This window comes from Pteropus vampyrus, unplaced genomic scaffold (assembly GCF_000151845.1).
Source record: "Pteropus vampyrus isolate Shadow unplaced genomic scaffold, Pvam_2.0 Scaffold104, whole genome shotgun sequence".
Classification (NCBI taxonomy): Eukaryota; Metazoa; Chordata; class Mammalia; order Chiroptera; family Pteropodidae; genus Pteropus; species Pteropus vampyrus.
The window spans coordinates 1509625-1525038 of record NW_011888885.1 but is presented as its reverse complement, the minus strand read 5'-3'; the positions used below and the strand labels follow the sequence as shown (position 1 = coordinate 1525038).

Below are 15414 nucleotides of genomic sequence, written 5' to 3'. Positions count from 1 at the left end.
TTTGGGAGCAAATTACTTACAAAGCTTAATGAGAACCCGGAACAGAATCCTGAACTGGGATCACATAACCACAGCAGTTACCTAATACATAGACCAAGTGTCTCTATTATCAATCTCTCTGCCATGAGAGAACATGAGAAGAATTAGCCCAACATATAATATAGAAGACATTATGTATGAATTTAACCATGGACTCTTGTGAAGCCTGAATTTTAAAACATTGCAAATACAATGGTACTAATTTCATATTAAGGATATGAGGAAACAACAAATGTTGTCCTGATTGGCTATTACTACAAAATTACTGTTTCCAATGAAAAAAGTACCACCTGTGTATCAAAAACGATATGTGAACAAACTGTCTACTGTAAATGCTTGATTCCACAGCCTACATTTAAAATTTTTTATCGACTTATTTTAAATTGAGGTTTACTTTACAAAAGCCTTTAAATGTTCTCCCTCCAATATAATGCAGACCTATAATTTAGTAATAGGTGCTGCAGAGAAAAAGCGCTTGCTTTTTCCTCCAACAGATAATTAGGTTTCTTTTGCATGATGGATGCTGCGTTAGAATCTAGAGGCTTCCTATTTCTAATGACCACAATAGTTGATGGCATAATATGGATTTCAAGTGTTTAACACTGGAACACATCTTGATACGGAAAACTAATGTTTCTTTAATTACGGTTTCAAGCAACAAGAGATTCTATCTGATCTATACCAAAAGATCAGGAAGATCAAGGAAATTGAGCAGACTACAAGATATTTTAAATAGCTGACGAATTTGGCTAGTTCTCTTACTCACATAGCTAAAGAAATGAGAAATGCACTCCATGTGTAGAAGCTACTGTGCTGTAAAAGGAATCGAAGACAAACAGTATAAATTTCAAAAGGGAGCTTGTTTTCCTCATACATATTTATAGCATTTCCACTTAAACAATTAGATATCCAAATATTCTGAACAGCAGAAGTATACAGAAAGAAGATGGAAGGCAAGTGTGACGTATTTCAGACATGACCATGCTACTTAACCCTTCTCTTGAACAATCCAATGCCAGATATACATTATGAATAGCAACATTCTCCCCTTAAACTTTGCGATCTGACCGAAGTAAATCAAAATGGAAAAAAAAGGCATGTATGTAAGTATGTAGGGTGGGGGTGGCAAATAGTTGGGAATAGGGACAGAAAGTAGGGAAGAAAGACGGATTGAGGAATTGTATTTAAAAAAACCCTCATTATCTTCAAAATAGAAAGACTGTATCTTACCATGGAGCGTAAGAAGCAGCAATGAAGAAATAGATAACCATTCTATCGCACATATGAAAACAATGTTCCACTGTCCTAATGGGGAGAAAAAGCCAAGTTAGACAAAGTTTACAGAAAATTTTCAAACTGGATTATCACTCCACTATCCTGCGGTATCTATTCTTGTTCTAGTTTCTCAGGGCTTTTATAACTTGGTCTTTGAAGTCGAACAGCTATTTTCAATAATATGAAGCCACAAGTAAAAGCTTTTTATTACTTTTAAGATTGCACATACAAGAGATACTATGTATAAGATATAGGGATGGAACCCCAAAATAATCAGGAGCTCTGAAGTAGTTAAAATAAACTAAGAGCAATAACAAAAACCAAAACAAACAAATAAAAAAAAAATATTTGCTACCAGAAGAAGGTGGTGGCCACCTGGATTTCTAAGCAAGTTCCTCCTTCCAAAACTGAGAAGTCAGGAAATGTACAAAGATTTGTCTCACTGAGCTGAGGTCTATTCACAAAAAGGACTAGACAGAATCTGCCCTTTACTGAGATAGTTTAAAGTAGGCATGCATTGCATTGTCATGAATCCATTTTCAGTGTCTGAGGGGTGAAGCACTTGTACTAGATTTTGCCTCACCACACACAATGTCGACCAAAGCAGGCTGAGGGTCTTTCAGTCATGGTTAGTGTTAGTCACTAACCACATTAGTGAAGAAATGAAAATAATTTAGGTCACAGGTTTAAAAAAGCAAATGCCAGATTAATGCTTTTCAAACTTGACTGCATATCAAAATCACTTGGGGGAGCTTATAAACTATAGTCATGAACTCTAGAAGATTCTAATTGAAAAGGCTAGAACATGGGATAGAGGAGAGCCTTTTTTTTTTTCTTTTTTTAAACTCCTTGGATGACTGATTACTAGCCAGGTTTGTGCCTTTCTAATTCTGCTTTCTAGATTGTTGTACACTATTACAACAGGTAAAATCAGGCCTGCAATTTTATTCAAGCTCTCTCACTTACTTCTCTGACCCTCACTTTCCTTACAGGTAAAAGAGAAATAATACCATCACTACCACAGAGTATGTGTGAACATTAAATGGGATAATGTGGCCATGTGCACAACACATAGTAGGGACTCACTAAATGCAAATTCCCTTCCCTCTTTTACTTAAGGACATACTTGGATGTTTTTTTAAAAAAATTAAGGCAGAGCAAAAATCCACACTTGGCTTATGAGTTTATCAGTGCTATTTCAAGGTTCAAGAGAGTCTGGTTCCTATGACACCTTCTTCTCCAGCCATTGGCAGGGAGGTCCTGGATACTGAAGTAAGCATCTACAACTCTATTGATTCAGAAATCCAGACATCAAAGCCAAGTCAGCTGAGGAACCACAAGTGTTGGATTGTGCCAAGAAGATAATGAAGTGCAATGGCCTCTGGGCTCTGTGATGGTGTGTCCTGAGAAGCCAGGACAGGTACTTTTGAGGCTCTCTTGTGAGGGTGTCCCAGAGCTCCCTCATGATGCAATGCTGTAGTTTTATTTTAAGCCCAGGGAACTGTCACCTTATAGGCAAAGGTAGCAGACTGCATACTATAAGCAATACTGTGAAGGATAAGGTGAAAAAAACCTCAGGACTAAGAGTCAGACGTCTTGGGATGATCAGATTCTGCTGGTATCACTGACTCAGGGAAGTCAGGCAACTTCTCTGAGCCTCAGTTTCCTGAGATGAAAATGAAGGGATTTTATGATCCCTAAGGATCTATCCAGCCCTTAAAATTATGATTCCACATGTGAGAAAAACCAATAATATCACAAGAACCCCAAATCCTGCTTTTAAATATATGTCTTTTTAATATTAGATTGACTAGTTTGAGATTTTTGGGGGGACATTCTGTATAACCAAAAGATATATTCTAATATTATTTTAAGTCACTCTAAGTCTGCTCTGAATCCTCTTTTTGAGAAAAAAATCGCCCTTTGGGTTGTGTAGAATCCATTTAATAAGCAATTAAATGGTGCACTGCTCCCTTTGTATTCCCCCAAATTAATCCTTTGCTCAGAGGAGGAATGCTTTTATGTCCTTCTCATTGAGAGGCTAGGTGCCACAGTATCGTTTGAAATGCCTGACAGCTAATAGGAGCAAAATATGTGAATTTTGTTCGAATAGCTACACAGGACCTAACTCGAAAGTTGAACTTCACAAGACAGTAAACCCAACCTGTAATATACCTCCTTACAGCTCATAGTCCTAGAGTGTTTGTCATTTTCAAATTATTTTCACACATATTATCTCATTCACCTATCATAATAACCCTGTGAGTCAGGTATTATTATCCTCACTTTAGTGATAAAGAAACCGGGGCTCCATGAGATCAGGTGACTTACGCAAGGTTTAACTGGCAGGGCCAGGACTCGAGCCAACTGCTGACTCTGTTTAGGGTACTCTGTCACAACCCTACAGCTGCCACGCTCTTTGAGTGTCCTTAGTGTGCTTGACAGCATCAGCAAATAGGTCTCAGGATTTTAAGTTGTAAGTCTTGGGGAAGTAGTCTGGTTCTGTTTGTGGTTTCTGAGCAAAGGCCCACTTTCTTTTGAGACAAATTGAATAAATTGTACCTGGGGCATGTGGGCAGTTGATTGAGAGGTCTGGCCTTTAGAAAATAGTCTGAACTTGAGATATTGCTCAGGAAGGTGACAGCACAACAGTGGGCAGATGTTTTAGACATGGTGAGCTACCCTGATGGACTGGAAAACAGAATTCTGGGGAAATCATATTTCAAGTACTCAGTCTTCTTAGATACAAATAGGGGTCCTCGGACTCTGCCCAATTGACAGAAAATTTCCTAAATAATGAGATAGCACTATAGTCTACTATAGGCAGGAAAGTGTCTACTCCCTTGCTTCACTTGACCAAAACATGCCATATGGGAGGCTGGCCCGAGTCAACCATTCTGCTCTGTTGAAACAGTGTGCAATCCACTGTACCTTAAGTGGCTCTTTTTCCATGATACAATGTGAAATACTGTGGAAACGATGAAGAGGGCACAGAGGCCCATTCCATAAATCCATGCTGTTATCTTTTCCCAGCAGTCATCAGACAGCCCATGGAGGAGTGCACTGCCCACAATGGCTGGAACAATGAGGAACTGAGGGAAAGGGAAAGGAAAAAGAGAGCACACAACCAGGCTTTTACTGAATTGACACCTTTGTTAAAAATACATAGAATTACCGGGGACAATTTTAGAAAGCTCACTTTAAAACAAACATTTGCCTTTCCTGGATCATCATAATGAGAGCCAGGTGAAGTTGCCAGTTGTGCTGGAAAATAAGCACTGCTGTTCAGGGTCCAGGAGTTAGGCCCACTAATGAGTACATACAGTAAAGAATGCAACCCATGTTCTTTATCCTAATTTCATTAAACAAGAACACAATTCATCCTATTCTCTATGTGTTTTAGAGTAGGTACTTAAAATATCAAATGCCAAATATACACCCAGATTTCCAGGGGAAGTCCTGATTTTTAAATACTTTCCTGTTTCTCCCATGAGCTACTGAAATTCCAGTATTTCAGCAAAGGATAAAAGGATGAATCAAGTCCTGTTATCCTAATGTACATTATGTGTATCATAATGTACACAGCATACACAAAAAAACAATTGTTCAAGTCCTATGTCCTGATTTTTAGTTCGCATCTGTACATCCCATCAATTTGGGAGCTACTGCAGAGTGAAAGGGTTTTGGTGTTATTTCATTTTTAATAGCACCTTTCAAGTAAGCAAGGATAATCCACTCCCACCTATTTGATAATTTTATAAGACCAGATTCTTGGAATTTTGATTTCTGCACCATATTTTATACTACATATGGACATAAATTGCCATGTCTATTATATGAATATGACTATGACTAGCAAATATCTTTTTAAAGACTTTGTTTTTTAGAGAAGTTTTAGGTTCACAGTAAAACTGAGGGACAGTAAATATTTTATAATAGCCATTCTAAGGAGAAATGAACTACTTTAGATATTAGAATAAGCATACATGGCAAAGAATGCAACCTTTGGCAATCTTATCTTTTCCCCCGACATCTACTTTTGTCCTCTTGCAACAGAATATTAAGTCCCCTAGATAAAACTGGCATTGAATTTTCAAATGCCGAAGTTTTCACTGGCCTAGACGAAATGAGAAAATTAAGGACAATAAAGTAAGTTTCTCATAAAATAGAATTTAATTTATTTTGAGGTTATATCTTTTCTACCTTTTTCATGTTAAAGTAGCCCCTCTTTAATAAAATGATGATGCCAGAAGTTTTTTGTTTTGTCTGTTTTAGAAACTTTACTGCTTGCTAAAATTCAAAAATCTGGAATATAGTTTAATAAGATGACATTTGCTGTTCTAAAAAATTAACAAGGATGTTTTTTCAGTTTTTCCTTTACTTTGTTTTATATAAGTGTTCCTTAATTTGTGACATATCCAAAAGAGATAACTTACGGGATTATATGGATTATTCAGGTCCATCTCAAGTAAGTATTATTCCTAAAGGTGAGCTGTGCTTCTCAACAGCCAAACTATTATATTTAAATGTATGCTAAGTAACAAACACTACATTGATTCTTATTATTGGTCAGTAGTGTGGAAACTAACAAGGCACTATATCTGAAACTTTTATCACTGTTCTGTAGTTGGTAAATTGAGAAAATGACGGATGTTGTGTATTGGAGCATGAGTGAAGAAACAAGCCATATAAACTGTTACTGAAACTTTCATATTTCTTTTATTCTAATCCTGCCCTAGACTTAACTACACACATAAAAACACACATAACTTTTTCTTATGGGCCTATGGACAATTATCTTCAGAAGTAATTTTACTTTTAGATCTGTTAAATTCATCAAACATTTAGTCAAGAATAAAAGATGGATATCCTGGCAGTTATAGAAGACAATTAAATTAGGCCATGCATTCTTTAAAACCAAGTTCGGACCCTCAACATTTTGATCCTCTACTGCTGGGAAACTTACTTCACACGAGCGTGTGTCATTAAGGCAAAAACAGGGGTCAGCTCAAGAACTCCACTAAATCCTTCCTGTTTCCAAAATTTAAGCCATGGGTCCAGAGAGACTGTCCGCTGGAGAGGCTACTCTAAATTTCATTATTGAAGCCCTTTTGTGGAATCCAGGACAAGCATGTCAAGTACTAATTTTTTTCTAAAGAAAAAAAATTTAGTAAGATTCTAGCATATTAATTATTTAAAAATCTTTTTAGCACCTAAGGAAAAAGGACATTCACTGATAAATTAGGATAATGGTTCAGTATTACTGAGTAATAACTAAATCCCACTACTGTAATACATAAAACAGGTGCTTTATAAAGTTTGATTTATGCTAAATCAAAATGACCAAATGGCACTGATTAGATTATAAAGGGATCCACTGAAAACTAGGTCATTTGGCATCATGTTTCCTTTACACAAACACTGTGACTATTCTTTGAGGAAGGAGTTAAAGAAATGAAAAGGCACAACTTAAATTCAAGCAAATTTTATTCTAATGACATATATATGTAACCTACATATTGTACTAACACTGCCTTTAAAATAATTAAATTAGCCTGTTTTAAACACTCCACTAAAGAAGTAAATTGGTCTTCTTTTCTATTTCTTGTCTTCAGACTATACACCAATTACTATTTCTCCTTCAAACGTCTCACTAAAGGCACCTTTCAAAGAGAATAATGAAATAGTTTTGCCTTTCTTACACATTTTCAGTATTTTCAAAGTTTCTTATAATGAGAATGTTTTGCGCTTACAAGAAAGAAAAAAATAACTAAGAATTTAAGGATTAGATCAGCTTTCTCTTCAACATAGAATAACATCTGCTCTGAGAAGCAGTAGCCAGTGTGGGGGTGGGGAAGGTGTGGCTACCTGTTTCAAGAGATCACTTAAGTAAAAAAAAAAGAAAAAAGAAAGAAAGAAAAACACCTTTTTCAACGGTTCGTGAACTCTCCTTGTCAAAAGAACACAATTATCTTTAAAAGGCAAAATTCATTTCATTCCAGGGGTAACAGTCTTCATCAATAGTTATCTTTGGTTTTCCTATAACTAGGGTACTTCTTTTTATTATTCTTTTAAAGATCTTGTCAGAGAAAGCAAGTCTAGGATGGACAGAGCTGGTTGTAGGTCAGAGCACTCAAAGTGTTAGACATGCTCACAGCTTCTGGCATGACCCAGCACTGATACCCTGCTAGGCAGGGTCACAGAGATGGGTAAATACAACTAATCAGGCAGAAGTTACTGGAGATAATTGCTCCTTCCTCCCAGCAAAGCCTTCTGGGAAGGATGGAAAAGGCAGAAAACACATACTCACTGCATGTGTGTAACAGTTAGCAGCATGTTCATAACAAGTTGGTTTGTAGCGGCCATTGGCTGGGGCCCTGTGGTTCATGAACCTGTAGAAACAAAAAGATAGCATGTGAGAATAGCTCACAGAGTGTGAAGAACAGTGGGGAAGCCTGCCAGTGGTTTTTTGGTCTATTCTAAATGAAGAGGTGACTGCTAGAAACACCTAGTGACAGAACAGAACGGAAGCCACTAAACAGGTATAAACTGAGCCAACAGCAATAATCCCAAAGTAAATGCCCTAGTTTACTGGATTAAGTATTCTTTCACTTTATTCAAAGAAAAACCTACCAACCCGAAGCAAACAGAAACCAAATCTACCTCCTTCAACTGGTACCCTCCCACACACACTAAAATAAAAATTTTAAAAGGCATAACCAACTCTTAACTCTTAACAGAAAACAAATCATGGGAATTTTTCTAAACTTTACAATTCTATTAACTGCTATTAAATGAAAAGGGATACAATGCATTTGAAAAGTTTCTATCTTCTCTCTCAAAATTTATAAAGCTTTTTACATGTAGATCTTTAAACCCTGCATTCCATGATTAGCCAGCCTGTCCAACTAGTTGCCCTATATTATATTATCTGTTCTGGCACCAGACAGCTTAAAAAAATGATACTTGGCTGCCTCTAGGCAACCTTAATAAAAGGTATGTTTTTACCTGCATCCTTCCTGAATTAAGTTTGCTTCAAAATCCAAATACATGACTAGTATCAGAAATTTTGGCTATAAAATTTATACACACACACACACACACACACACACACACACACACACACACAAATGTGTGTATGTATATACATATCAAAATCTGTGACACATACCCACTTTCCATACTTCCATCAGGGCTAACTTTGTGGCAATCAGCGACACAGTGAAAAGCATAAACACTGTGGGACCTGACTGACAAATAGGATTCTTCCATTTCAGTGTGTAGGTGAGGATCCCTCAAACCCCACCCATTCCCATGCCATGCGTCATGAGGGATTCCGGTTTAGTCTGTCTGTTCTCTGGAGAAAGGGAGATGTAAACTCGGGAACACAGAAAAGCAGCTGCCTGAAAGAAACAGATGCAGGGAAGCAAACGGAGGTAAAAGAGCCCTAAGAGCATTCAGGTCTCAGAGGCCCCACTGCGCTCGTGTGTGTGGAGGCTGCAAGATGTCAACAGGTTTTGCACAATAAATGATCCTTCTGCTTGAGCCTGTTTGGAGGGGTAGATTTGGTTATCTGCCACTAAGGAGTCCTAGCTAGTCACACCTTATTAATTAAAATAATGAAACATGGTACCAGGCTGAACCTGCCCACCAGGCAGAGCCAGGTAGCCAAAAATTGGCTAAAGCACATGGTCAAGTTATTCTAAACAGTGCCAGTTTATGAACAAAAGACTAGCACTTTCTCCCTGAAGCGAGAAGGGCCCATTATCCTTAGAACAAATAAATAAAAACAAAATGGCAGTCCCTATGAACTCAATATAGAGTTCAAGTGGAAAATCCACTGAGGAATGAATTTGGGACAGTGAAGTCATTTCACTTGGACCACCGATGGGTTAGCTATCTAACTAATGTGCGGATATATACTTATTGAATGAAATAACCAATTGGCTTGAAAACTGCTTAAGAGAAGGTGCAGTTAACGCCTTCAGAATTTATCCAAGCTATTCTCGCATATAGATAAATCTTTTCTCCCTTGATAATCCTTTAAATAATTTTACTAATTTCCTAAGGGAGGAGAGTGTTGCTATACAGCTCTTATTAGTAAAATGGAAAATAATTAACACTCCTGGGAAGAATGCTTTAAAACTGTCCCAAGCATTCAAGGATCTACCACATCATCACTCTGAGACATAACAACAGAGCTATAAGTAGGATACCCTATTAGGAATTTTAAAGGGTAAAGAGCAAGGCTCCAAGGTGGTACAGGGTAGATTAAAACTGAGAGTGCTTTGTAAGTAGGGTTTGTCTACCCACCACCAAGCTGCGGACTAAAATAGCGATTTATATCTCTGGCAGCCCAGTCTAAAAATAAGCCATTGCACAGCAGCAGGGATAGACTTGCACATTTTCTCCTAAAAGCAAAGAAGCTGGGTGTCCATGTTTGTCCCTGCCCACCTGAAATCACTCAGGTTAAAAATAAACTCAGAAGTGCTAGAGAAAAATATCCCACCCATGTGACTTAAGGTAGTCTCTATTATGGACAGAGCCAAAATCAGGTAATAAGGAGAGGTAAAAGCAACAGTGCTAGGAGCAGATCCCTGTTTGGGGCTCGGTGGCACAACTGTTTCATGGGAAAATGTACAATGCGATTTTTCCATCCCTCCCTGATCTGCCAGGGTACAATAAAGCCTCAAATAGAGGTTCCTGAAGAAATCACTCCTAAGACCTAAATGGAAAAGCAGATGTAAAATGCAAATCAGCTCCCACACACTGAGCCTATTTTCTAACCTCAAAAAAGAATGAGGAAGGTTCTCAAGTGTTCCGGAAAATAGCACCCGTTAATGGAAGGGCACTTCTGTTTAAGGCAGAGTAACCCTAATGGTGACCTAACGCTAGAACGGAGTCTCCAGTGTGCTTCCGAGGGTATGCGGAATGGCAATTTAGTCTTGGGTTATGGGAACTTAATAAAGCTATTATTTAGGCAGCGTTTGTTCACTCATTTCCTCACTTTCAACACTCTCTCTTGCTTTCAAAACTAGGAGAGAAAGAACAGGTAGTGACCTAGGGACACTCCTTAGCACACCTTAAATTTAGCCCAAGGCATTGTGCCTTCTGAAGGTACATCTGCACCCCACCGGCAGATCTCAGGGGCCTAAGATCATCAAATCCCAGATGTCTTGATTCCTGTGTTCCTTATTCTCCAAATGCAAGTGCTGTCAACATTACCTTTAATATATATTCTAATCAGTCCACCTCTCCACAGTTCCACAGATCCTATCTTAAATCAAGACACTGACATCCTTGGTCTATAAAAATACAAATTCTCAATCAGTAGTTACAAAATAGTCATGGAGATACAAAGTGTAGCATAAGGAATATAGTCAATAATATTGTAATAACTATGTTCGGTGTCGGGGCACTAGATTTACTGGGGTGATCACTTTGTGAGTTACACAGATGTCTAATAACTATGTTGTACACCTGAAACTAATATAATATTGTATGCAAACTATAATTGAAAAATTTAAAATATTATTAAAAAAGAACATATTTAAAAAAATAGAATGACTATTCCGTACAAGAAATAGTAAATCAAGCTAAATTGATTTAGAATTGCTAGTCCTACAAAATATATGTATTTTGTAGCCAATAAATCAATAAAAATTTGTAATGAGTGTCTGAAAAAAATACAAATTCTCTTCATTGGTCTTCCTGCTTATCCCCATACAAACTCTTCTTCATACAGTAGCCGCGATAGTCTATTAAAACCAGACCACATCACATACCCAACTCCAATTTAAAGTCTACCTTTGGCTTCTCAAAGTGGCCCGCAGCCCTGAGTGGTCCGGTCCTCACTACTTCTCCAGTGTCAGAGTCCAACTTCCTTATTCTCCATCCCCCATCTACACCACCTCCTTTCTGCTCCTCAAACCACCAAGGTCCTGTCTGCCTCAGGATGCCTGCATTTGCTGTTTATTTCTGCCTAGGACATTCTTCTCCAGAACGCTCAGCTCTCCTCACTCATCAAGCTCAGCTCCAATGTCACCTCCTCAGGTTTTCTTCACCATCCTACCTATAGCATCACTTCAGCCCTCTCTCCCCACCAGAGCCCAATCACAGTTAATAAGAATCTAATCTTTTTAACATGTTTTTAAATTTCATCTTCTCCTCCACAGTAGCGTGAATTCCACGAAGGCCGTCTTGTCCACCATTTCTTGTTCACCAAGCACAATGCCCAGCTTATTGATGAAGCTTAATAAGTAGGTGCTGAATGAGTAGAAAGGCAGAATTCTGCCTGCTGCTCAATTATTTTATCTTAACCAAGAGATATCCCACTGTTAATTGGTTTCACTGGGGATTCAGCAGGTTCTGTATGTAACAAAGAGAAAGATACTGTCTTAGAGCCAAAAGAACTCTGAATCGCATAAAAAGAAAATTCTTAAAGGCCCAGGCTATGGACATTGCAAGGGCTCTTTCACCATCACTTGATGGGGCAATGTAAGCCGACCCCTGTGCACAGTAAATATTACAAATGAGCATGATGTTCAGAAAAAGTGTTCACTACCAGAGGTGGTGACAGTGGTGGGAGTCATTTAACTTAATTATTAAATAAGGGAGAAGGCATATATAAGGAGACTGACTACCCCATGCCTGTGAGTCGACGCTCTGAGAAAACCAACAGGCAGCTTGAGAGACTTCCAACTGCTTTAAAATAAGATGCTTTATCTCATATTCGATAGGAAGCTAACCAGTGGTCACCAGGCTGGTGCTGATGAAAAAAGGCATCCATGTCCTTGGATTTTCAGTCGCAAGGCTAGAGAAATGAGTATCCACCAAGATGTAATAGAAGCTCTGTGTGCCTAGGCCTCTGCATTGTACATACAGATGATGCAGTGTGGACAAGGAGACAGAATGTGGTGAACTGGGAGCATGGATGATGAAAGGGACAAGAACCTGAACTTTGATCTGCTCTTTCCTAGCTATGTAATTATGGCCAGTTCCTTTTTATTCTCAAACCCTATTTGCTCTTCTGGTAAATGGGTATGAAATTTGTCTTCCAGGGTTACCGTCGAGGATGAGATAAGTAATATACACTCAGCCGCTGCCTGGCACAGGCTGGCACTCAATCAATGTTAGCAGTTATTCTAATCAGAGATGCTGTGAAAGGGAGAGAAAGCCCTACGGTGGGAGGCACAAATATGGAAGTGACAAAGCAAGAAAGATAAAATACGCTTTGCATCCCAGTGGAGATTTTCATATCCCAAGCTGTTTGAGAAGCCATGTATGCATAAAGCCCTCCACTTAGGACAGTGGGCTAAGTTTCCTTACAGCCCTCCTCCACAGAGATGGCAGAACACTAGAAGTTGATCTGAAGCCACAATGACTGCCAAGTTTCCGTTATGAACAAACCAGCAGGGTGTTCAGGTTTTCTTGAAATTGAGGCTGAGCCACAAACTATGGTCTCATGAAATGTTTTCACAGCAATCAAATGCTCAATTTGATTGCGTCCTGATAAATCTATTACAAGGAGCACATGCGTTCAAAGACAGTGTGTCCTATCCCTCCCTTCTGTTCCTCTATAATTTATCTACCTGTTAACTATCCTGAATGTTTAAAAGATATAAAATGAACACATCTTTATGAGGTACCGAACAGTACTCTCAGCATTTTACTGTTTGGACCACCAAAACCAGGACTTTGTTATATTATTTATTTTCAGGCTTTATTTCCAAGTTCAAATTGACCCTTAGACATATCTTACCAATCTAGTCTATAATACAAAAATAAGAAATTATGGGATCACTCGGTCTTCAAATAAAATCAAGGTGGGTCTAGATGTCAAGAAACTGTTAAATAGCATTGATATTGTGCGGCCACTGAGAAAAGTACAAAGTTTATGCCATACCAAAAGAAAGTTCCTGTATTTTTCATTTTTAAATGAATGAATAGAGCACAAAAATCACATTATAGCTGAGATAGGTTAGGGTCCAGCAGAAATAAGAGAGTTCGATCAGCTGAGATGATAGGATCCTTAATGAAGTTTGTTTTTTTTTTCCATTTCTCTCCACACTTTTTTTTTGTTATTTTCTTTTTATTTCTTTTTCTTAACACTTTGAATGTTTGTGCAATGAAGAGTAAAACAGGCTCTTTTTCTAAAGAAGAATTCAAAGGATCGGAGAGAAATACAAACTCTTAATCAAATAAGGAAGAATAATTTCACAGAATATTGCCACTGTTCTCTGAAAACAGGAAGAGCACAGATGTGCAGAAGTATAACCAAATCAAACAAACCACATGCACCGGGCTTTGCCAATCATGTCTCAACACATGTTACATTCTCCCTTAAAGCCTCCAGTCTTCATTTCTGCCTTCATGTTCTAGAGCCAGAACATTATGGTTCCTTTTTGCCTTTAGAAGCACTGATAAGATGTTCCCACTGGGGAAACAGTGCCAGGGATTCAACACCCTGATGAGCAATATTCAGAAGTTCATTCAAGTCTTCAGACTGATCGCCCTTCTGATGGTACAGTCCACCACAACTCTTCCTATGCTTTTTTTTGGCTTCTTTAGCCTTTGGGACTAGGGGGAAGAATGAAATAAACCTAATGGGTGAGAGGGCATTGAGGGACTGGGGGGTTGGAAAGGGGAAAAAAAAAAGGCACTTTAAAGTTTTGAAATAAAAGGCAGAGCCTAAAAACTCAACAATAACCTCCCTGGAAGATTTCATGCATTCCTTTTCTTCCTTCAAATCCCCCCTCCCCCCTTCCCCCGTCACTGCACATTTAGCTAGCCTGCTGGAGAAGGTCTGGGAATGGAGACGGCTGCCTGATTCAGACAAAAGGATGGAGAGTTACCACAAACACAGGAAAGGTGAACTTTCACCCACTTAAACGAAGAATTTAAAAAAAGCTTAGTTTCCTCTCGGAACCAAAGCCCAGCCCCCATCTATTGCTAGATGGCAGAGACCCAGAGTCGGGATTAAGGCCACGGTGCCTCCCCAGGCTGGCGTTCTCACCAGCTCTCCAGTCAATGAGCAGCCGGCCAGCCTTCCGGTGGCGCTTCCTTGGTTCCTCCTCCTCGTTTCCTAACACCGGCGCCCCACCACCAGCAGATCATACACCAGAACGCTAACTGGCCCCTTCGCAGTGCCCAAAATAGCACCGCCCTGCGACGCTAAGACTGAGAGCCAACAAGGCCCCGACGTAGCCAAGCAAGCTAAACCAACAGAGCTTGCCTCAGTTTCCCTGTTGCTAGGGCAGTTTTCAGACAAAGCACCCAAAACGCCCAGCACCCCGCTTTACGACAAATCTCGCTGCAGGGCGCAGGAGCTACCTGGCCCTCCTTCCGCTAGCGCCCGGGGCCCTCCACCTGTGGGTAAGGAGTGGAAGCCAAAGCCAGGGTCTGAGAAGCCAGGGTCTGAGGACCAAGGAACAGCGCTGCGGCTGCGGTTCCTCAGAGCAAGAGTCCCGCCTGGATGGGGACTGGAAGGCGTGAAGCCGGGCGAGCAATGGAATCAATCCTCTGGGAGGAGGGCAGGCTCGGGGTCCAGGGTCTGCAAATCAGAGGTCCGCAGATCGCGAGGGGGGAACCCGGGTTAGGAACGAGATCACTGTCCTCGTTGGGAGGGGATCGCCCAGGGAGAGCAGGACGGGGAATCCCCGGGGAGCTGGTCCCTGGCCAAGGCGTGGGATCCAGGGGAGATGGATCCAGGTGAGGAGTAAGGACCCACGAGGGAGGAGATGGGATCTGGGACCCGCTCCCGGCACAGGCAGCGGCGCGTGGGCTCCTTCCCTCTCACCGCTGGAATCGATTCTTGAACTGCATTGATTCTCCGCTCCTCCTCGAGGGCCGGGAGCTCCGTCTCGTCAGCGCTGGCGGCCGGGTGCACGGCCCTCATGGGTTAGGGCTGCTCCGGAGGCCGCCCCGGTGCCCGGCGGACCGCTTGGCGGGGCAGGGACGGAGTGGACCAGGCCGGGGGTCGGGACAGGGCCGGGGCCAGACCCGGCAGCTGGGGGCGGGAGGGAGGCCGCTTAAGCCGCCCCGGCGCCTCCCGCCTCCCAGCTTCTCCGCCCCCGGGCACCAGTGCCCCTCCCCGGAGCC

At 40.5% G+C, this 15414-nt stretch overlaps 1 protein-coding gene across 1 annotated transcript in view; it reads right to left on the bottom strand.

The window, feature by feature from the left end:
* Window positions 1–15404, bottom strand: part of MMD (monocyte to macrophage differentiation associated) — a 25478-nt gene extending 10074 nt beyond the window's left edge. The window contains exons 1-4 of the mRNA XM_011365008.2: window positions 15113–15404; window positions 7625–7706; window positions 4246–4406; window positions 1270–1344 (exon numbers count right to left, since the gene is read on the bottom strand). Of these exons, the coding sequence (XP_011363310.1) occupies window positions 1270–1344; window positions 4246–4406; window positions 7625–7706; window positions 15113–15138 (344 nt within the window). The 5' untranslated portion in view covers window positions 15139–15404. The remainder of the gene's footprint in view (window positions 1–1269; window positions 1345–4245; window positions 4407–7624; window positions 7707–15112) is intronic.
* Between the last annotated feature and the right edge of the window lie 10 nt (window positions 15405–15414).